Consider the following 21,219-nt stretch of genomic DNA (forward strand, 5'->3'; position numbering starts at 1 on the left):
GCTCAGTTTCCCCAGAAACACTTTCAGAGCACTTACACGTTGTATCACCTCATTTCATTCTCTTGGTCTTGTGTGAGGGCTGATGTGTGACCATTGATCCTTAAAGTACTGGAACAAGAGGTGTTCGCGCGGTTAGTGTTAGAAGGCTGATGAAGTGGAATAAAATATGAATTTAGTTTTTAACACATAATTTAACACCAAATGATGTCTCGCTCCGGATCCTATAGCCTCGTTTTATGGAATAGAAGGCTACAAGATTACACTTAACTTGTGTGTTAAACTTATGTAGAATACAATCTAACGTTACATAAAGCTGATTATAATACTCTATTATATTCTTTAAGTCTTTTAAAAGTGCCTTAGTTGAAGGAATATGTTCGGTAAGGCCTGTTCCTCTGTTCTTTCCTCTCGCCTCTTACACCTTCCCCGCCCAGTCTCTGCTCTCTTTTGGCGAGCCTGTGCTTTTTTATGCTATGACATCAAACCACAATGCATTGCACTGTTTGTAGTTTACCTAAAGTCTCCATGGCAATAAAGACCGGTTCGGCCCCTTATTCAAATTGAACCGGAAACCAACGTCATTTTGGGCCAATCTCCGCGCTCTGGAGTGACATAATGGAATTTTTAGGGCTAGAAAGCGATCGAGGTCTGGCGCTGCGCATAGCAGCCGTGCCATCGGGAAAAGACAATATCATTCGCGCGCTGAAGAGACACATCAGAGCCCCTCAGGCACAACAGCACAAGTGGTCGACTGATAGCGTGACTGATACGTAAAAAGGGGAAGAGGAAACAGGATCAGCTGATTTCCTCATGTTTGGATTGGGATTGCTGATAGATCATTAATGCGTAACGCTCAACACTCCCTCATGTGAGGGTGTAGAATGGAAACAACCCTCTACCCAGGCACCGTGAACACTCCGAGGTTCTTCAGCATCTATTCGCAGAGCACGATGATGAAGAAGGACATTAATCTGAACCTGGACGACCACAACTCCGAGCTCAAATCAAACCCGCTCCGGGACACAGACGGACTCCTCAACTCCCCGGACTTGGGGCTCTTGAAGCTAACCACTCCGGACCTGGAGCGCCTTATCATCCAGTCGAACGGTCTGGTCACCACCGCCAACCCGGCCTCCCACTTCCTCTACCCGAAGTCCGCCAGTGACGAGCAGGAGTTCGCGGAAGGTTTCGTCAAGGCGCTGGAGGATCTTCACAAGCAGAATCAGCTGAGCGAGGCGGGGTGCGTCTCCGTGGACAGACTGGAGCTCCTCGGATCAGCCAACGCAGTGGGCTCCGGCGGGCTCCAGGCATCAGACCTTCCTGTTTACACTACTTTGAACGGCTATGCGGCCAGTCCGCTCGGAGCCACCTCCATCAACTACTCCACGGACATCATCCCCTTCCCTCCGCCTCATCTGGTCAGCGCGCAGCAACAGGCGGCTGCCGCGGCCGCTCTGTCTCGACTCCAATCTGCCGGTTTGGTGAAGGACGAGCCTCAGACTGTACCAGACATGCAGAGCTTCGGGGACAGCCCCCCGCTGTCTCCTATTGACATGGACAACCAGGAGCGCATCAAGGCGGAGAGGAAAAAGCTGCGGAACAGGATAGCCGCCTCCAAATGCCGCAAGAGAAAACTGGAGAGGATCTCTCGGCTGGAGGACAAGGTCAAGAACCTGAAAACGCAAAACACCGAGCTGGCCTCCACAGCCAGCGTCCTCAGGGATCAAGTGGCCCAGCTGAAGCAGAAGGTGATGAACCATGTCAGCAGCGGATGTCAGCTTTTACCAAACCAGGTCCAGGCTTACTAAATGCCAGTAATGGAGCTCTTCATGGATGTTTATACGGCTCTTAAGTATGCGCCGAGGATGCAGGCCTGTATAAAGCGGAACATTTGCCTTTTGTAACACAAAATCCTTATCAGAGAATTGATATGAGGCCATTGTAAGAACATGCCTGTAACTGAGGAACAGAAGACATTTGCACAGCACAGTGCAAAACACGGACCTTGATGAGAGCCACAAGTCTATTGGAATAATGACAGGTTAGCCAGCAGCAGGTGTGGCCTGCCAGCCTCTTCTGATTCCTGAACATCTGGCAGTGTTATGCAGCAAACCGACTTATTTTGTTGCCCTCATTTTATTTGGGAAGCCATGTAGCAAACTGCTGGTGTGGGATAGCGTTTATATGCGTGTAAGCGGGACAATCTCAAGACGAGTGCAACCAAACACCAGGGTGTCACCAAGTGCTGTCACCCAATGTGTAATATAATGCCTTACTTGTTTACAAGCACTTAGTAATGACAAATATATATTTTATTTACTGAAATATTTCTTATTTTACATATGGTCTTACTTCTCGTTTTTTCTTTTCTTTTGTTGCAAAAATGAACACTGCATGTCTTGTTGCTTTTGTGTACAGTAACTATTGTATTTTTCATTATGGTGGCTGCTGTGTAGTTCTTCAGTCACCAAACGTCCATGAATGTATGTGTACGTGCTGAGAAACCCCCCCTATCTACCCATGTGTAATGGACTCTCAAGTCTCTACCTGACATTTATTAAATTCACTACATTACTAAAGCTCACGTGTTCTGTTTCTTACTGAGCGGGAGGCCCTGCTTGCTTTATTTAGTTCAAAGGAACATTTGCTAGAATTCATAACTTTGCATGTGTCTTCTATTTTACAGTTGGCACTGTGAGTGTTGTGTTAAGTGCAGTGGGGGAAAGCTGAACCAAACCATAGATGGTCAAACAACTCTGAGGGTAAACAAGACATTATTGCAGCGTCGTGCCCTCTGCTGGGCAAAATACAACCTACTCTGAACCTTTTTCTCTAACATCACATGTGCACTTTTTGTAAATAATTGTTGGAACCAACGTACAACTCGCAGCTTTTAGAATTTGTTTATTGATTCCTCATTTTAGCAAATCTGACATTACAGAATTACAGCACAATTCACACAACTAATAGCCGACAGGCAGAAAAGTCCTATTTACAAGAGTTATTTATGGGGAGGGAGGAAGAAGAAGAGGAGGAGAGCTGAACAGGATCGAGAAGTGTTCCTAAGTCACTGGCAAGTTTACATCTGTAGCAAAACACAATAAATAAAGTAACAAAAGTCAAAAGTGAACCACTGCAGTAAGAATCAGCGTTTTAACAAAGTGTTCAGAGTATTCCCTTTACTTCCCAGTTTCCCTCTTTGAAACTCCTGCACAGAGAAGGAAAACATTACCGCACACGTTAGTGCAAGTCTCACAAAAGTCTAATGTTGAGATGACTTCAGAAAGAACAATTGTTAAGCCTTTACAGAAACTGTACATTCGCTAACCCGCGTACATTACAAACCTTCAGCAGGATAGTACATTGCTCATATTTGGGTGTGGAGAGAAATGACTCCTATTGCTCTGAGAGAACAGTCTGCTTTTACACTACCAAGTCTTGGAAGTTACATAACTGATATCAAAAGACAAACAAACTTCCCACCAAAGCTGTGCTGATATAATAAGAGACTCTTAAACTGGAAACTAGAGTTTAAGCAATCGAATACTATTGAACATCTCCTTTAAAAAGTATGGTGCAGACTGCAATGCATAATCTAGGAAGAACATCATCTCAAAAGTAAATGAAGTTATAAATAATACAAAATAAATAAGCTTTATTTTGAAATAACTTAAAATGTTGAAAATATTTCCGCATGCCTTGCATGACTTACATACGATTTTGTACTGTATTACACGAGCAGACAAATCCCGATCCGTAGCATCAGAGAGAGAACTCACAATTTGACATTTAACATGCTTAAAAACATAAGGTTCCCCCATAACGTGGAGATGAAAATATCTTCCACCACGACATAAGTGACTATCTGAAGTTGATGTAGAGGTCTGTGGTATAGCAGCGCTCACACTGAATCACATGCCTTTCTAGTGAGTGCATGTTACACGCTGTGTGCAGTGAATGACATGTAAATACAATGAGAAGGGGGTTGTGAGCTTAACATGTGGAACCTTTAGAACCATTTGATACCTCCAAGTACTGAAACTGTAGGACAGCAGCTCATACAAATAACCATCCGATAAACCAGAATCGCTTGAAACAACATCATGCACCTCTCACGAAAGCACACGTAGGAACCCAATACCCTAAATCATTATTGTATAATATACTTATTCATGTTTGTATATATTATATATGCATATCTATTGACGTTTAAACATTTATACACTCTTCTCAATTTGGGACATCCCTTATCTTTCTATTCTGTCGATTGTCTTAAAAAATAGTTACAAAAAAGTACCGACACTGCCATCCAATTTCACTAAAAGTAAAAAATTGGGGAAAGGGGCCAAAAATGAAAACGAATAAGAATAAGTTGACCAGCAGCTGATAAACATCACCTCTGCTATTCTTATATTTAATCCTAAAATTAAAAGATTTTTTTCAAATGACTCCGTCTGGACATCAAACTTTGAGCGTAACTATTTGTAGAAACTCAATCACAACACTGACGAGGGCCGGTGATTTCACATGCTCAAAACCACACCCAACTAACTTAAAAATGTTTTTAAAAAAACAGCAACGCTATCCACGGTAACAAACCTATATTTTCAAAGTGACTGAAAGTAAAACTAATTTGTATCCATTTAGGTTTGAGGCGTTAGTGCTGAGTGGGGCCTGTGATTGGAGGATCCACATCCTGTTATAGTAAAACCCAATTGCAGACACGTCAACAAGGAATGATGGAGTTTCAGCCTTAACCGGCCTTTTATAAGTCTGTTAAGATAAGGATTGTGTGTGTGTGTGTGTGTAAATAAACATGTTTAAGTAAGAAAGAAAGACAAGCTGGGATTGTACCTCTGTTATTTCTTCTTCACCCCTCTAACTAAGTTAGCACCATCACATAATCTCTGTATCTCTGAAATGTGGACGATGCTCTTGGTGTAGCGACAGGGGCGGAGAGTCTAAGACGTCAGGTTGTGTTTCTCTGTGTGCCAGTGTCTGTGTGAAATAACTGTGTGTATGAGAATGAAAAGAAAGTAAGAGACAAACCTAAAACAAGTTGTGAGGATTTTAGGACAGCAGACAGTGTGTGTGTGTGTGTGTGTGGGGTCATGTTTAGCATGCACAATCCTGAGTGGACCTCTGTGGCTGCTCGGTGAGCTGCGGTCCCTGTTTAGAGCCGGTGACAGTCGGGTCGTTGTTGTCCAGACTGTCTGACATCTTCTCACAGATGATGTCCACCAGCCGCTCGAAGGTCTGCTTCACGTTAATGTTATCTTTAGCGCTCGCTTCGAAGTGCTCAAAACCTGCGGAGGGGCGAGAGAGACAGAGCTATGGTTACGCTTATAACCTGGTTAATCCACTTAACTCATCATGTTGGACACATCCAGGATATGGTCAGACAGGCAGCTCAAACATCAACAATGATCCCTCCGTATCAGATTTGTGTAAGTTTATCTTTACAGATCATACTTAAACCATACTGAATCATACTGAGATTAAGTCCAATTACTGTTAGTTACATGTGATACTATGACTCAGTCGGACCACTCGGATCACTCCCAGAGCGATGTGTTTTTGATGCTACATGTTCCAGCAGGAAGAGAAGAAAGCTAGCTCGACTAAAACATAAATCATTGCCTTACGAAGACTGAAGTGCTGATAGTCAGACTTGTGCTAAAAATAAAATATAGTTGATAGTTAAGAAGGATGTTAGTATGGCTCACAGCTGCCTTTTATTTACAATTACTTCAGCCTGAATTGTTGCAACATCAGTTTTAAACATGGAAATTATGTAACGTGGCAAGAAGAAAAGTTGAATCATGATGACATACAGTATGCCAACTATAGATGTTAAACAGGACATTTGTTTATAAAACACAACCTCTAAAATAAACAAAAATCCCCCCCTTGTCCAAATACAACCCAAATATTGTCAATTTTACTAATGTTTAAAAACATATACAGCAACGTTATTATATGGTCACGATTATATATCATTTTCATTAATGCACCGAGCAGAGGACAGGAAAAGCAACCTGTCCTCTAGTTTTTACGTGACCAGCTGACTTACCGAGCTGTTCTGACAGCTGTCGGCCCCTCTCTGAGGCCACCACTCGTTCATCGTCCATATCACACTTGTTCCCCACCAAGAGGACCTGGGCATTGTCCCATGAGTACGTCTTGATCTGGGTCGACCTGTTAGCAGACACAGTACAGGGTGTTTAGCTACAGCGTCTGACTGAGTCTCACAAGCATCTTTTCTCTTAGATGTTAAAGTCTTTAGAAAGCACTGAGCGCTCAGTACTACAATAGATTAACACACATGCTTTTGCTGCTGAGAAAAGAAAAATCTATCTTTTTTATACAATCATCATTCCTGCTAGTTAACTTCTTTTTGAGATAGAAGTGTCACTCACCAGTCTTGGACGGCGTTGAAGGACTCCTCGTTGGTGATGTCATACATGAGGATGAAGCCCATGGCTCCTCTGTAGTAAGCTGTGGTGATTGTCCTGTAGCGCTCCTGGCCAGCAGTGTCCTACACAAATACCATCATTTTTTTAAATTGAGAAATATTTTTGAGTAAATATATATTTGTCTCGTGGACATGACAAGGTTTCCATCGATCCAGAGACGCTCCTGCTCGGGTTGTGGTCTAAACATTGCCATGTAGGTTTAAATAAGCAATGGGATTTTTTTGTCTTTTTGTGCAGATCATTGTCTCCCAGCACCCGCAAAGGATTTATGCCTTATGCACGTGCCTCCTGATGATTGCGGAGGTTTAACATCAAGCCAAACTCCCATGACCATTAGGCATTCCTCTGCTGTCCTCCCCCACGTAATAAGCAATTGGTCCCAGGGTCAGGCTGTATGGCTCATGTTAAGAACACTTCAAGGGTATTGCCATTACACAGCAGATGAAGTTATTCTGGGGGCAGCTGGGAATCATTAGAGACACATGGAAACAGAAACCGCTTCAGTCCCAGATGCGATGGGGCAGCGTGAAAAACACGCATTCTTACTAAAGACGGTCTGCAGGTAGAAACAAAATTTACATTCATTCTGTTCAATTAAAAGTACTTTATAGCTGCAACGATTAGTTGATTATTTAATCGATGGAATATTAATATACAATGTTTTTGATAACTGATTAATTGTTTGAGGCACCTTTCAAGCAAAAATGGCAAAATCTGGATGCATCTTCTCCAATATGGGGATTTGCTGCTTTTCAGTGTTTTCTATTTGTAAACTGAATATTTTTGGGGTTTTGGACTGTTGGTTGGACGAAACAAGACATTTAAAGACGTTCCTTTGGACTTTGAGATATTGAAATAGATATTTTTCATTTTAGACACAAAACCATTACTAGAGAAATATAATCAGCAGATTTATCGATAATTCAAATAATCGTTAGTTGCGGTCTTATATACTTAATACTGTATCGGGGGTGTCATTGCTGCATCGTTCCGGGCTACTGTAGAAACATGGCGGTGCAACATGGCAGACTCTGTAAAGTGGAACCGCTCCCTAAGTAGATATAAACAGCTCATTCTAATGTAATGAAAACACAACAATGCTTAGTGGCAGGCGATAATACACAATGAAAACATAGTTATGAATGTTATATTCGATTACTGCCAGTAAATCTCCCTAAATCCTACACACTGTACCTTTAAATTATAGCTATTCAGCTCTCACATGCATCTGAACTCTTTTTCCAATCATACTGTTTTTTGGCTAAGGGTGTCACTGTATTATGGAAGGAAATCCTCATGTATCAGCAGATACAGAGAAAACATTTGATTGTTGCATTGGTAGTAATTATGTAATGCAAAATAAAGTGTGGCTATAGACAAAAAGATAGCAGAAAGCAGCAACGAGCAAAGCAATGCGAGTTTTCAATTCCTTTTCACAACTCGTCAGGAGTTCGGAGTAAAATGTCAGCTACCGTGAAGCAACTGCGATCCACTAGCTCCCCCACGTCTACACGCATGTGTATGTTCACTTCCTCACCCATATCTGCAGCTTTATCCTCTTGTCGTTCCTGTAGATGGTCTTCACCTTGAAGTCGATGCCCACTGTGCTGACAAAGGCTGGCGTGAATGAGTCGTCTGCATAGCGGAAGAGGAAGGATGTCTTTCCTACGCTGCTGTTGCCAATGATGAGGATTTTAAACATGTAATCAAAGTTCTGGTCCGAGGACTCCTGTCCGTATGTGGCATTTGCAGACGCCATCTATGCAAGGATTGAGATCTCACATTAATCAAAAAAGAAAGACCTTAATACAACCCAATAAAACATCACCACCACAAGTGACTGTCACAAAGGCTCCCCGACAGTGTCTCAAAAACTAGACATTATATAAATCTACAAAGGTAGAGCTGTTGTATTTTATTATATCAGAGTAGGTAGGCACTGTGACTCCCTGTAGATACAGTGTCATACACAATTCCCCTGTCACTGGATGAAACAGTTTATGTTTGGTTGAAATGATCAAAATTTAAAAAAAATCCTGCCTTTGAAACGTTTTACATAATACTGCTGTTGAAGTTTAGGACATGTGACAGATTACCACATCTTTCGTCAATGTGGTTCAGCTGGTCTATAGATGGAAAAAATAAAATTAGAGATCAGCACATTTAAGAAACATGAAAGCCTAATGACTTTAGGATAAACAAGACCAACCCCTGATAACACAAAAGCCCTCTAGTTATTAAAATATCATAATACAATACATCTAGCGTTATGTCAAAGGTTAAAAAGGTGTACAATAAGTCTGAGAAATAAAGACAAGACAGAGAGCATGCATCAGCCTGGCAGCTGTCAAATACCTAAGTTTCTAATTTACTAGACTGTTTAACAAAATCAGTTTGGTTTGTTCTCTTCCAAAATAACAGACCACACTGGGGCACATCTGTGAGGAATACCCTGGAACTAATGCACAGAGAACAGACCAACAGATCATCTTTATTCTTCAGACAGACCAGAGGAAGACCATCTGAATCCACATGGCAGCCTCATTTAACCTGGGATGGGGTTTATCAGTAATTACCGGTTGTTGTATGACGCCAGGTTACACTCCCAAACCGTGTCATGACATTATCAAGGAATACAATGTATGCAGCCGTTTCGCCAGGAGGCTGTGTCAATACCTGCAACCAATGCTCACACAGCCGTGAGTGTTTCCACTTCATGTCAATAACACTGGTCAGACAAGGAACGCCCACCTCCGCCACACAAGATAAGAGCACGGAAGTACCACAGCTTAGCAGGCTAAGCATCAGATAAGATACCGATCCTTTCCCATTAGGACGGCATGAAACCTGCACGGACCAATTATGAATGACCATATGGTTGGACAGAATTTACCTTGTAGTAGATTAGAGAATGTCAGACAAACGGGCCACGCCTGGAAGTGCCACCTAACAGTTTGTGAACACAACATGCTCCCAATTTAAACGGCCTGAACTACATCCTTATCCATAGTGGAGCTTATGTAGCGTTAGCTTGCCAGAGATATAACGTTAAACTAGCTGCTTGTTCACGTTAGCTGGAGAAAAACACGTTAAAAAAAAACCGTACAAGGAGTTATGTCACACGTTACTCAGCTACCATTTATAATAAATATCAAACGTTAAAGACATGAAAGATACACAGATATAAATGCAAGTTGTAGTCTTTGTAAACGCATGCAATTAGGCGAGCATCGCTCCCTTTAATGCTAACACAGCAGACCGTTACCAGTATTTAGAAGAAGCAGCTAGCCAAGCATCCCAACTAACGTTATGTCAAATGAAGGTTACTCTTCCTTGTTTACGACTACATTTTCTGTCATAAGACAAGCGACAAACAGCCCGAATGAACTCCGTTGCAAGCTGTTAGACTTAACTTGGCCCTGCAATGAGAAATAAGCGCAGAGTTTTACCATGAGCGGTGTGTTTTATCCTCAGCAGCGACTAGCCCACAATCCAGCTTTGCACCTGCAATAGCTCGTGTGCCTCTTGATTGACAGCCCCGGCATAAGCGGGTACAAACAGAGCGTAAGGATGACTGGCAGGACGGTCGACCAATCAGAGAAGAGCATCCGTTCATTCACACGGAGCCCTGCCCCCACCCATTCTGCAAATTCTTCATAGGTGTTTATTCATTTTTATTTGTGAGAATAGATAGAGAATGTAGTAGTGGTGAGTAAATGGTGAAATACCAGAAACAAGTCTGATGTTGAATGTTATAGTGGTTTGACCAGCAAACTATACTCATGGTCCATTTCAGAGTGTTATATTATCATAAATATTATATTATTGGATTGTTATTACAGATGCATAAACACATTAGCAGCATATAGTGTTGACGTTGGTTGAGGTATTGACACTTTGCTTATGTTCCTTGGGTTGTTTAATCTATAAATTCATTATGTGTTTAATAACTACAGCTATCAAATGAATGATGTGGAATAAAAAGACAAGATTCCCATCAGCAGGCTGCTGCTTGTTAAGACAGTACCATTATTTATTATTTAGTTTCCTCGTAAAAGCAGAGAACAAGACTTCAAAGAGTGAATACTTTTTCTTTTATTGGCAAGGCATACAGTTCTAGTTGGAGAGAGGGCTAACAGTTTGGATTGTCAAAGCTGCAGTCTTTAGTTCATGATCCTCATTCTATTATCTCTAAGAACGGAAATACAGATCTAGGATGACTTGACGCTGTGTGACTATATTATCTTCGCTGTGAATCAAACACGTCTTACTGTAAGATCTGTTCAGATCAGTGGAAACTGAGGAAGACAGGAGATGAGAGATGTTTCAGAAAACTCATACGGAAATCTGCCACTAAACTATTTTTATACCAAGAAAAAAATGAAAGTGAGTATTTTTGCTTATGTATCACGTTATTTGCAGACAATAAAGTAATGAAAAGGAAAAAAAGCTGAGTTATAGTCGAAATATGTCCTGTGTGACTTTCTACACATCAATCTATACTAAACCTCAGACTAAAAGAAGTCTACCGTTCCATCGATTCTGACAGATAATATAGAAATAATAAATAAACTGTACACGAAGAACTGTGAGGAAAATACACAAAATCAAACAGTGACATGCAGAGAGACAGACTGAATATTCGCATGTTGTGCTCGTTAAGTTGTTAAATAGACCTTAATGTTGAAGGCATCCTTGAGTGTTGGTCTGTGTGGTGCTGTTTATGGCTACAGAAAGGATTGCACATGTTTAATCCAGCATGACAGTGAACACATCTATGACCAGAAAAAAAAAAATCCCAGGTTTGAAAATAAGGCGTCAAAAAACTTTTCAGCTTGTTCACACATTAATTAACACATGATTTACTCTGTTTCATGGTAATACAAAAAAAAGTTCTTTAAATCCTGCAGCCAATGTCATGCATTTCAACAAAACACATTTTTTTGTGTGCAGTCAATTATAAAAAAGAACTTCAGTCCCTCCAACATCTGACCTTTAAGAGCTGTAGTGGTCCAGCCCGTGCAATTCAACTCAACCACCAGGCTATTTGCCAACAGAAAAAAACAAACAGTGAAACAGTCACCATACATGTTCAACTGTACTGGAAGTGCAGAACTGTAAAAGTACCGTACAAAGTGCTTTGGTTTTTTTCTTAGCAAATACATCAAAAAAAGTCGACCCAGTCATTCACTCGCACACGCATAAAACACATCACTGTTTTAAGAAAATGTCAGTTTCAGTTACTGTTTGAACAAAAAGGAAAAGAGTTAGAAAAAAAAGGAACAGACACTCGGGTCAGATTGGCACACAGGGCGCTACAATCAACCAACTTTATCAGTCACTGATGGAAAGTAGCCAGTGGCAAAATGGAAATTACAGTACGGGTTGTGTCATGCTTGCTTGGCACTTGTTTTGTCATTGACTATGTCCCTGTGAAGAGCGAAATATTGATCAATGAGAGAAAAAAGATGAAAAAAAAAAAAATCTGCCATATGAAACTGTCTCCTGGATTATTTTTATATTTTTGCAGTTACAACGATGCTAACATTCTTTTTTTGCAACCCTTGTGCTTCCGACACACTGCCCTTATCATCTAGTAATGTATGCAAGTGAATGTTTCCATAAAGGACATTTTAGTAGGTGGATGCTGTGTAGTAACACATTATGTAGTAACGGAAATGGATTTCAATGGATAGTTTAATGCATTCACAGCTGTACTGCAGCATTTACTTTTTGCATAATGTCTGTGCTGGTTGCTTGACAGCCATGGATGGACAAGCTGTTGTTTTTGTCAACAGCCTCCAAAGTGTTCATGTTTTGGCTCAAGCCCTTAAAAACCACAATGAGGGCTAGTTATGAACAAAACTGTAAAGTGCATAACTTGAAGGCAAACTGATAAAATGGGTGCCAAATACTAAGAATGTCAAAATGAGTGACTTGAAATAAAACAAACAAACAACAAAAATTTAAGAGAAATAAAACTGAAACATAACTGATATTTTGGGTAGTCCTACAGTTAAATACGTTTTAAATGTATTTTCCATACAGGCCTATGCAAAACCTTGCTAATTATTTACCTCCAATGCTAGAACTTCAGTTCCACTTGTCAACACTGGGAGGCACCATGTGCACAGCCCACATTGCTTTGGATGTAATTCCTTGACTGTATAACACTTCACTGACCCTGGCTCAGTTTTGTCGCTGAACAATATATAGTTAAGGATTATAAAAATGGAAATAATAAGCCTAAAACAACCGAAAATCTCAAAATAATATGTTCTGCCAGCCACTTTATTATAGTCATGTTTTTCTGAAACTACTGCTTGCTGAACACAATTAAATGGGCTGTGCAACACCAGCTGAAAGGAGTGCTACTTATACAATAATAATGATAGAGTCACTCAAAAAGTCTGCTACATTTAAAGTTTCCTGCATAAAATCAGGCATAGCTCCTTTCTGCCAATACTTTGCTTACACTTATACAAGTCTTCTATTTACTGTATCTTCATTTACTGCATTTCACTGCATGTGGACGTAAATAAAAGATAACAGAATAAACAAACACTAAAAAAGCAGGCAAAGCAGCATTGTCCCTGTAAATTGTAAGTTTGGCAAGATGTCTCACAAGATGTTGTCGTGTTTTCACTCATTTTTTTTCACTCATTCATCACTTCCTCACTTCCTTCACAAAAGAGGAAGACAGCTCCGTCATTTGTTGTAGTAGAGCTTGAGTTGGCTGGTAAAAGATTTGTTTTAAACATCTGATCGTGTCTGTAGAACTTTATCCACAGTATATGTCTGACTGAGAGACACAGACCACAAAGGACTGGTCCTCTATTAGAACAGTGACTCAGTCTATCTGTCTCCCTCCGGTGGAAATGACTGCTGTGTAAAACTGCAGACTTTCTTGACACCCCCACACCCACGTGCACTCCCCAACCCGAGGCTTGCTGTCACCCTGACTGCAGAAACTAGAGTTGGTGGAGCTTGGTTGGAGCGGGAGAAGGGGAGTGACAGAGGAGGCACCGAAATCGAGAAAAATAAACAAAAGGCCAAAAGAAATACAACTTTTGACAGGTGCTATGTGCCAAGTCTGAAGCGTGATACCCCGGAGACGCCTTCCTGGTCTGTTTCTCGGTCTTCTGCCATATCTTTATCAGAGTCTAAAGAAAACGTCCTGTCTGAATCAGTGGAGAGCTTTTTGGTGAGCAGGAGAGTCGTAGCAGATACTGCATCAAATCCACTGCCAGAATCTGTTCTGGAGAGTTCAGGCCCCCTACTGCCGCTAGAGCCCTCCTCTTCCTCAGGTGGACTCTCTGTATCAGACTCTCCCTCTTCTTCCAATGTCAGCTCAAACTGGAACTTGTCGGCCGAAATAGAGCCACCACTGAGCGCTGAGGATTCCCCGGCATGGGCTCCGTCCTGCTGGTCCTCTGGATGGGGCGAGGGGCTGTGGGGGATCATGCTCTGGTACCATTCTCTGTTATCCTCCAGTGTGTCCAGGATCTCCTGAGCATCTGGGTGGACGAGGTCGGCCCACGTCTCCCACAGAGGATGAACAATGTAGTCAATGAATCCCACCTGAAAGAGAGAGGCAAGAAGTGGTTTGTATCTATAAAAGCATTTCTCTTTTTCTTCAAGTCCCTTTTTTGTGAAATTGTCTTCATTCAATTTCAGACTTTATTATAATTTATAGTAGATTTCATGAAGTAATCCGGCTTCAATACTGTACCTGGTTCTTCTCTATTGAGGCGTTTTGTTTGTCACACATGGGGCTGATCTCCATGCCCTTGTCTCTCTCCCTGTCCCCCTGGGTGAAAAACTCCACCATGATGCGGTCCGTCCACTGCCGGTACAACTCGAGAGGCTTGGTGGGGTTGCTCAGGTCTGCACAGTGCACCATGTTCTGAAGGACCTGCAGTGAAAAAAAACATATTCCTTTTCAGCTTTTTTAGTTGTTTTTTTCCACCGTGAAACTGAAATGTAAGCAATCTTAATACTGGAAAGCCGTATGAATAGTATTTCGGTCACTTGGGACAGCAGAAAAAGCTGTAAACACTTTGTAAAGTTGTGGTGGCGAGCTGTTGGACGGCAGTTGCCTATTTAAAAGTACAACAGACAATGATTTGGAGTCGTGTTTCTGGCCAACTGATTGATTGAAGTCCATTATTCACTCTGCTTTGAGTTCCGTTTGGTTTCAACTAACTCCCGAGGGAAACATTTGGCTCTTTAGCAGCAATGTTTACCAGCTAGCTGAAGCTTTGTCTGCCATTTGGGGCTGAGTAGGTGGTGTACAGTGTTTTTTTTAGAGCTTGTACGTAAAAAAAAAAACACCTGCCTGCTAGAATCATGGTTGATTAGAGCGGGAAAACTGAACCAAACCAGTGAAGTTAGTGGCTGCAAAAACCAAAACTAAGCAGAAGGATGCTAAAGTGCTCTGCAGTGATGCAAAATGTGTCAGATGTCACATGACACAAATTTTATTCATTGTTCTAACAATGAATAAAATGGTTCTCACCTGTATGCGGTCTGAGTAGTTGTCCAGCAGTAGGACTCCTAGACTGGTCACTTTCTTGGTCTCCACCATGGTTTTCAGGTCTGCCAGGAGGTTCATATGTTTAGACATATCTGTGGCCAGCACCTGGAGGTGATTTGAAGAAAACAGAGTTACATTTCAGACAGAAACAGTACCAAGTCTGCAATCGCAAGGGTTTGACCGAGGTGTCCTACCATATCAATGACAATTTTGCGCAGCGACTGTCTCTGCTTTTTGCCGAGGTTCTGAAAGATGTCACAGTTATCTTCCTGCAGAAGCTTAAAGCCAACAGCCAGATGGTGATTCTCCAGCACCGACGAGTCATTGTACATCAGGGCCAGCTCTGAGTCTGAAAGCAAAAATGCCAAAACAAAAGTGCTTTTACTGACAGCACTCTAACCCACCTGGATGGGAAATACATTTACGCAGAGGCACAATTCTACACAGACTCGTGTATACAGGCACCTCATCCGCATAGTTCAATACACTCAGCACTCACACACATTCATATAATCCCTGTGGAGCTATGCAAACTCACTGGTGTTGATGAGAAACTGATTGGAAACTCCAGGGTGATCCACATCATGGATGGCGCTTGAAAACAGAGCGGCAAGGATCTCCAGATCAGTAAACACAGCCTTGGACAACACAAGAAGGCAGGGACTGTCAATGTGTGTGTGTGTATGTGTGAGTGCGTATGCTAAACATGACAGGACATATACAGATGCTAGTGTTTTCTTTTAATAATGATAAAGTTTGTATCTGCTCTTAGTCACGGGTGAGTTAGGGTGTCTACCTCCAGAGCAGGTGTGGACAGTAAGACATGCGTGGACTGGACCACGTCTGCAGCATGGATGTTGTTGTGGTAGGCCACGTCGGCATGGTAATGATCCTCCAAAGTCATCATGAAGGTAATGAAAGTGTCCGCTGGAATCTTAAAGGACTTCAGCAGGTCACGTTCCTGAAGCAGCAGGAGAGAAACAACACATCGGACACAGGGTAAGTCACGCTAAAGCTCAATCATTTATTGAAATGTCTTTGTTACGTCATTGCTTCATTCATTCATTTACTGTCTTGTTCATTCATTTACTGGACCAAATGATACCTGAAAGATGGTGTACATGGTGACCGTCAGTGGGCGATTCCCAGAATACTCAGAGACCTTGAAGATGTCAATACCCCATCTATTAACATCCTCCAACTCCTGGCGGTGGACAATAATCGCAAATATATATCATTACAACATACTATACAAGGGAGAATATCTTAAAAACAATGCATAATGATTTGAATAGAGATAAACAAGTGTTGAACTAGTCCTCATACCTTGGCTAGGAGTCCTTCCTGGCTGGCATTGACCCCAAAGCGAGGGATGGTGGAGGGGGCGAGGCTGGGGCTGTGGGTGGCCTTCTTCACACCGCTGATCTGGGACATGGGCCGCTTCTTCTTGTCCTTCTCCTTGGTGGGGGGAGACATGATGTCCATGTCATGTTGCTTCTCTGTCAGATGAAGACAACATATTAAGACTGCAGTCTCATAGTGACCGCATTAGAAATACTTCTCTTTAACACAAAACATGTAAATTATGTGATACATATCTTTAAGTAGAGTAGTAAAGTGAAGGTATTTTACCTAAGAAGGTGCTAGAGATGAACTCAGACACCTGGTTCCCTGAACGACTGGTTTCTGACAGCTGGGTGAGCTCTCTGTTCAGCATCCTCTTGAACTAAGGACAAACACACACACACACACACACACACACATGCAGCCATGAGTTTGATCACACTCACTTTTTGCTAAAATGCGGATGGACTAGGAAAGATCAAACAGGCATTATCTGTCTTTCAAACAAAAAAAAAAATCCAATTCGGAAAATCCCTCTTTGAAGAAATGTAAACTTGTTGAACCATTAACCATCTGTTAACATAGCCAGAATGACTACAACAACAAGTTCTAGATTCTTTCTTTGAAGCATTTGCATGTGTCTCACGTCAGACGGTGCAAAATGTAATGATTGGACACAGACAAACGCATGGCTAATTTTACCTGTAGTAGTCTGCACCCAAACACATACATGCATGTGGATCAAGTTTATCAAATAAAAAATCTACAAATCTAATTGAAGGTGTCTAGAGTCTCAGAGAAAGTCCACTGTCACATCTCAACTACCAGTTGTTCACTTCTCGAGCTGTCTCATCCCCTCCCACCCACTTGGTCCCTCGCCGCTCCTTACCTGAATGAACATCCACGACACAGCGATGAAATAACTCTCCTCTGGCATTTCAGCGCAAAGTCAAGCATGGGAGCAAAAATAAAACTGAGTGAGAGAGCTGAGCTTTCTGGTCGTCCTCCGGCACTGCCTGCTTCGACAGACAGCAGGGACAATTTGTGCTCCTATACTGCTTGCCTGAGCAAAATCCAAAGCCAGCAGACAGTCCACCGGTTAGTGCTGTGGAACCTTTCATCGGTACGAGCTGAACAGATGGAAAACTGTTCAGAGGTCCGTGGAAGAACAAGAGTGTGGAAGCGTAACTGTGGGAATGCTGTGGGATGCGAGGATGCAAGGCAGAGAAGTCACACTCCCTCGTTCCCCCTGACTTCATTCACTCAGTTACTGCCTGCTCCTCTATGTGTGTAAACAGAGGGAGAGCGAGGTACTCTAATCTCCGCCTCATTCCAAAAATGCCTAAGAATAGCAGCCAATCAGGCGACTGCTGCGAGAGCGGTCGGGAGACACCGAGGGCCCTCATTGGTGGGGGAGATGCACAAAGTAGGCAGGGCTGACTATGTCAGAGGCGGAGGTTGTGAGACACACCATGTGCACCAAGTTTGAAGATATGAAGGAAAAGCTGTGAATGGATGGAGGGGGGGGGATTTCCTTCATGTAGCCAAAAATAAAAACCGTGCAACACGTTCTACAAAGATGTGGATATATATAGCATTATCATGAATATGATCGTAAATAGAAGACATATTTTAGCACGGCCTTAGCATAATGGCATTGATATGTTGATGTCTGACAATAAGCCCGCAATGAATAAAAGAATGCTTCAAATCAAATCAGCGGTGGTGACTATTAACAGCTATGTCAATAGCTGAATGGGCTTAAATGAGCATGTCTCACCCTTCCCCCCTTCTCTCTCAGAAGTCCTGTTTTTAAACAAAATTGTGTTAATAAGTTTGTCAGAGATGCAGAGGCAGTGTTCACTCCGGTGTCCCATGCGCCTGCCTTTATTCTAAAGCGCCAGCATGGACTGAAGCTTCTAATTGACTGATCTGCAGGGTGTATGTATCCAGGCAATGATGTATGTAACATATAGACAAGGCAGGCAATGTGCATGTATATGATTGGAGGAAGTGTGTGTGTGTGTGTGTGTGTGTGTGTTAGCATGTGCTTGTTGTGTGGGCGGTCCAATCATGGAATCACACAAGCACCAGGCTCCAGTCTGAGGAGAGGGATACACGTAGGAAGAACGGATGGGGGGGATGCCGTTTCATCTCCAGCTCCTCCCACTACCTCATGAACATTTTTTTGCACATGAGTGGGGGGAAAGTGTGTCTGTGTGTCTAGTCTCTATGCATGAAGCAATCCCGCCCATTCATGGGATAAGCCCCGCTTCCATCCGCTGACGGGTGGGAGATTCTATTCATATTTTCTTGATGGATTCTCTGTATTAGTGAGCTTTCAGATTTGTTTAGGGATCAGTGAAGGCTAACTGCACGTACAGTGCATCACACACAATCCACAGGCTTTGTGATGTACTAGGAGCTCATTTTAATTTAGGCTGCAGAAGATTGTTATCCGTTAATGAAAAACGGATGTCCGATGTATTGCTTTTATTGTCTGTTTAAATAAAAAAAAAGATGAGATATTTCATCTCAAAGGGGAAACACCAATTAAATGTATTCAATATGATCAATGAAACTATTTACACCACAAGTTAAGTCGCTAAGCTGGAGTCGAACTACCTCAAAAATGGCAACAAGATGAACATAACTAATAAAATCCGTCAGGGGGGTGAATCACAGTACAGATTAGAGCGAGTACACTGCACTGCAACCTTGAACTATTAATGTTACCCTGAGCAGTGTGTATCTACCTTTCATCCTGTGACAGGTGTGTATGTTCAGTCTATCACTTTGGGGTGGTTGGTAATGTGTAAACGTATTAAGTTGAAGTACCTTGTTGGAAGCCATCTCGCTGACAGAGTGTCGAGTTTTCAGTGTCTCTAGTTGTTCCAGACACCAGTCCAGCTCATCTAGCGTCTCTATGGACAGCTGCTGGTGAGGCTCCTCTGTACCAGACAAACACAGCAAAGCATTATGGGAAGGATACAAGTCTTACAGAGCATGAACATACTGTTCAGATTTCCAAAAGATTGTTAAACTGGAGCATAAAATGAGCTGTGAATCTTCTGTTCCTGTTGTTTGAGAACAGAGAACAAATGTTAGATTTCATCAGTGGTGGAATGTAACTATAGGTACAAATGTGAAGTACTTGTACTTTACTCAAGTATTTCTTTTCATGGTACTTTATACTTCTCTTTCGTCACTCCTTACTCAGCATATCGAGATTTCCCATTGAAGATACATGTTGAGCTTATAAAATATGATGGCAGAATTATAGATTCATCTTTACCGTATAATGTTACTTCCCCCACCATCACTGAACTTCATGTATTTGTGAATAACAAAAAAATCCTGTAAATAGCCCCACTGTGGGACTGATAAAGGATTATCTTATCTTATCTTAATGACATTCATTTACTAATTCATTACTGTGACGTGTTACCAGTAACCTATTTCAGAGTTCACAAATGCAACCATGATAATGTCCTAATGTCTGTCTGTCTTTCTGACCGGGGTCAGTGTTGATAATGGGGTATTGATTCGTAGATAGCCCACTCTAATACCTGTACCGACCTGCGAGGCTGGTCTTGCACATGGATGGCGGGTTGCTGCCTGAGGATCGCATCCTGTAGACAGAGATCATCCACAGTCAGCATGCAAAAGTCACACTGTAACCACAGCATGGTTATATTTGTCACGTGCGATGGTGAAATTGCTAGAATATTCATTTTCATACATTTTCTGAAAAACCTACTTGCTGACTGTGCGATCTTGCTGGTCGGTTATGACGGCAAAGTTACTTCGGACTGTCCTCAGGCTGGCGAGGACCTATGAGATAGCAACAAGAGACTGAGTGAACAAGATCATCATATGTATATATATATATATATATACATATACATATGTAGTGAAACCACAGATATAGTTTAACTCATAGCCTTACATGCTTGCATAATGCCTTAACTTAGTTAATCTTGAACTAGATCTAGATGCCTCTTAATGTGAATCTCTGACAAGCATTTGAAACCAGATACTGTGGCTTTCGTCCTCCAAGCTGAAGTGGTACGCAGAGGCATTCCCCTTTCTGATGTTTTGATGGCATCACTGACACCCCTCTATGTCATGTCTGTCACTCCATCTGTAGCCAAACACTGACTCAGCGCACAGAGGAAGCCCACAGCGTATCCGGTGTCCAGGCCTGACCCATGTGGCAGCCCTTATCAGCCTGCATGCAAATTTAAACAGCATGATCCAGCAGTATTGGATTCCCCGCTTCTTTCATGGTGTAAAGTGAGCACAAGTGTGACGCACATCCCACGCAAGAGCCGCGCAACGCCAACGGGGATGCTCGATCCTGTTGCAAGGCCAACATAATGCTGAGGGGCTGTTCCGATGAGGCAGTAAGCCCAGTCTTGTACCATCTGGAGTTTTATTATAGTTTTCTTGAAACACCTACTGTCTTTAGCTAACAAACAAACACAATTTTATTTTTATTTGATCATCTGGCAAATTTTTCAAATAGCACAGAAAGGAAAATTGCTTCAAAAAGGTTGGATGGGAAGGTTTCAACGGACTCACCTGTGCAAATGGTGTGACAATCATGTCTTCTGTGTGTCTGCAATACAGAACAGAATACACAGGAGGAAAAGACATGAAACCCTGACTTGAGGTCCAATCTATAGTTTCCTAAATGTAATAATATTAAAAAATAATAATTCATCAGTGTTAGATATGAAGGCTTAACGACTTTGTTAAGATGAAATGAATAGAAACCAAACTGCACCTGGTATCACTTCTAGTTTAACGAGGTTGTCTGAACAACCGGGCAGCCAGAGATTTAGTTATCATATTTACTTA

At 42.0% G+C, this 21,219-nt stretch overlaps 3 protein-coding genes across 9 annotated transcripts in view; 1 reads left to right on the forward strand and 2 right to left on the reverse strand.

The window, feature by feature from the left end:
• Positions 1–601: 601 nt before the first annotated feature.
• LOC116387501 (transcription factor jun-D-like) lies at positions 602–3,611 on the forward strand. The gene has a single exon (XM_031854674.1). The coding sequence runs from the start codon at positions 882–884 to the stop codon at positions 1,806–1,808; it is 927 nt and encodes a 308-aa protein (XP_031710534.1). The 5' UTR covers positions 602–881; the 3' UTR covers positions 1,809–3,611.
• Positions 2,889–10,033, reverse strand: LOC116387505 (ras-related protein Rab-3A-like). Of its 2 annotated transcripts, XM_031854680.1 has the most exons (6): positions 9,926–10,006; positions 8,517–8,602; positions 8,014–8,235; positions 6,420–6,538; positions 6,074–6,198; positions 2,889–5,306 (listed from the first exon to the last, which is right to left on the reverse strand). In XM_031854680.1, the coding sequence occupies exons 3-6, from the start codon at positions 8,233–8,235 to the stop codon at positions 5,116–5,118; spliced, it is 657 nt and encodes a 218-aa protein (XP_031710540.1). In that variant the 5' UTR covers positions 8,517–8,602; positions 9,926–10,006; the 3' UTR covers positions 2,889–5,115. The 2 variants fall into 2 exon arrangements, with proteins under 2 accessions (XP_031710540.1, XP_031710539.1); XM_031854679.1 differs by lacking the exon at positions 8,517–8,602 and having other exon boundaries at positions 9,926–10,033.
• A 518-nt stretch (positions 10,034–10,551) lies between these two features.
• pde4ca (phosphodiesterase 4C, cAMP-specific a) overlaps positions 10,552–21,219 on the reverse strand; it is a 49,098-nt gene continuing 38,430 nt past the window's right edge. For all 6 annotated transcript variants that reach the window (XM_031854643.1, XM_031854642.1, XM_031854641.1 and 3 more), the window contains 13 exons: positions 20,941–20,977; positions 20,117–20,190; positions 19,936–19,988; positions 19,195–19,307; positions 16,645–16,738; positions 16,339–16,511; positions 16,118–16,216; positions 15,809–15,973; positions 15,551–15,650; positions 15,207–15,361; positions 14,995–15,117; positions 14,209–14,391; positions 10,552–14,057 (listed from right to left, as the gene is read on the reverse strand). In XM_031854643.1, coding sequence (XP_031710503.1) covers positions 13,557–14,057; positions 14,209–14,391; positions 14,995–15,117; positions 15,207–15,361; positions 15,551–15,650; positions 15,809–15,973; positions 16,118–16,216; positions 16,339–16,511; positions 16,645–16,738; positions 19,195–19,307; positions 19,936–19,988; positions 20,117–20,190; positions 20,941–20,977 — 1,870 coding nt within the window. In that variant the 3' untranslated portion in view covers positions 10,552–13,556. The remainder of the gene's footprint in view (positions 14,058–14,208; positions 14,392–14,994; positions 15,118–15,206; positions 15,362–15,550; positions 15,651–15,808; positions 15,974–16,117; positions 16,217–16,338; positions 16,512–16,644; positions 16,739–19,194; positions 19,308–19,935; positions 19,989–20,116; positions 20,191–20,940; positions 20,978–21,219) is intronic.

This window comes from Anarrhichthys ocellatus, unplaced genomic scaffold, assembly GCF_004355925.1.
Source record: "Anarrhichthys ocellatus isolate YVR2014 unplaced genomic scaffold, GSC_Weel_1.0 scaffold15, whole genome shotgun sequence".
Classification (NCBI taxonomy): domain Eukaryota; kingdom Metazoa; phylum Chordata; class Actinopteri; order Perciformes; family Anarhichadidae; genus Anarrhichthys; species Anarrhichthys ocellatus.

Bases quoted from the DNA above. Each gene is read 5' to 3' on its own strand.
- LOC116387501 (XM_031854674.1), top strand. From the start codon at position 882: ATGGAAACAACCCTCTACCCAGGCACCGTGAACACTCCGAGGTTCTTC.
- LOC116387505 (XM_031854679.1), bottom strand. The intron at 6,199-6,419 runs GTGAGTGACACT...GTCTGCTAACAG, and splicing joins TTCAACGCCGTCCAAGACTG to GTCGACCCAGATCAAGACGT. The intron at 5,307-6,073 runs GTAAGTCAGCTG...GCCCCTCCGCAG, and splicing joins ACAGCTGTCAGAACAGCTCG to GTTTTGAGCACTTCGAAGCG.